The sequence below is a fragment of the Antrostomus carolinensis genome, unplaced genomic scaffold, assembly GCF_000700745.2.
Source record: "Antrostomus carolinensis isolate BGI_N321 unplaced genomic scaffold, ASM70074v2 scaffold35969, whole genome shotgun sequence".
In the NCBI taxonomy this organism is placed as follows: Eukaryota; Metazoa; Chordata; class Aves; order Caprimulgiformes; family Caprimulgidae; genus Antrostomus; species Antrostomus carolinensis.
Genome location: NW_010338520.1, coordinates 1905 through 3512, shown reverse-complemented (window position 1 = coordinate 3512; position 1608 = coordinate 1905). Strand labels below are relative to the sequence as shown.

General features: G+C 60.3%; 1 protein-coding gene across 1 annotated transcript in view; it reads right to left on the bottom strand.

The window, feature by feature from the left end:
- Positions 1–1608, bottom strand: part of TTYH2 (tweety family member 2) — a gene marked incomplete at its 5' end in the record, with an annotated part of 5119 nt that overhangs the window by 1612 nt on the left and 1899 nt on the right. The window contains 3 exon segments of the mRNA XM_029086887.1: positions 939–1017; positions 1156–1341; positions 1466–1608. The exon segment at positions 1466–1608 is cut by the window's right edge and continues 34 nt beyond it. Coding sequence (XP_028942720.1) covers positions 939–1017; positions 1156–1341; positions 1466–1608 — 408 coding nt within the window.

Genomic DNA, 1608 nt, shown 5'->3' with positions numbered 1-1608 from the left:
CCCAGCCCCACCACGGTGCCATGGCCACGACAGTGTGCCTGGAGCCACGTCCCCAGCCCCACCACGGTGCCACGACTGTGCCCACCAGTGGTGAAATGAGGAGGGGACCTCACTGCTTCGGATGGAGGCATGGAAGCAGATTAAACACTGTCAGAAAGGGAAGGGGATAAAACTGCACCGAGAAGGGGATCATTTCCACTCCCCACGCACATGAGCTGGAAATCCTCATGTACCTGGGCCACTCTGGTGACAAAACGTGGCCCTGTCCCTCCCGAGCCCTCTGCGCTCTCCCCAAAAGCCAACCAGCCCCAGGGGAAAGGGGATGGAGAGAGGGATTGAGGAGTGGAAGGAGGATGGGAACCCAGCTGCTGCCCCAGGGTGAGGAGGGAGGAGGAAATGGCTGAACTTACACTCTTGCCAGGCAACTTAGCTCCAAAATAATGGGTGCAAAAAAAAAAAAAAAAAGGAAATTAAATAATAATAATAAAGCAGGTGTGGTGTTAACAGACAGGGGGGGGCAAACAGACAGTGGGGAGGTGTAAACGTGCACGGGTGGCTGCGCCAAGTGGCCTCTGAAAGTCAGAATAAACAAGAAATAAAGCTGAGAAGAGCAGCTGAAGGGAAGACTATTTTGGTCTCCTCTGAGCACGTGGCTGGTGACCTCTCCCTGCAGCCTCTGCGGGCTGGCTGGGAACTGGGTTAGCGAGACGGGCAGGAGGGTTTCCACCCAAAAGGGTGAAATCACCCCAGATGTGCTCACAGATACAGCACGTCCTCTGTGAGGGCAGGAGGAGGGGGCCAAGCTCACCCATCCCCACCCTGGCAGACCTTGATGGTGCCCTTGATGGGCGAGTGGCTTTCTGGTGATCAGAGGGGCTCAGCCCCCCCCGGCCCATGGGGTGTCACAAGAAGGACTTGGCCTCGGTCGTCCACCGTACCGTTGGGGGAGGAGAGCCTCTGCCGATCAGGGGGACGTTCTCGTAGCGTGGGTTTCCACCAAAAAGCACAGCTTGGTTCCTGGAGGAAGAGAGCTCATCAGAGTGGGGGGCACAGCAAGACCCCCACCCTCATCCTGTGTCCCCCAACATGGGGTGATGCCCCATCTCTGAGGCGAGGGGAGCTGAGGGTCAGCGCCTCTGAGGAAGGGGGTCTCACATGTACTCGGAGACGGGGGCGTTGGAGATGGTCTGTGCCGGGGGGTGCAGGCTGCTCTGGCTGCCCAGGCTGCTGCTGTAGCTGCAGAAGCTGCGGAGCTGCCCCCGGGCCGGGTGGTGGGTGGCGATGCGACGCGCCTGCGGGTTGAAGGGATCTTCCTCGTCCATGTCATCGTAGTCCCGGTCCCTGCGGGGGGACAAAGCACCAGCACTCACCCCCTCCAGCCCCAAAGGCAGTTTTCCCCCCCACTGTGAGCCATGCACACAGCCCCGTGCCCCCCGGTGAAGGGGGGGACCACAGGCAGACCCACCGGCCAGCCAAGTGCTTCCAGGCGCGCGGCGTGGCACAGATCATGGTGGAGAAGGAGGCGGCCACCAACAAGGAGAAGAGGACCAGGTAGAGCAAACCCTCCACCCCATCGTAGCAGATGCCGATGAGGGCGTCCAGGTAGTC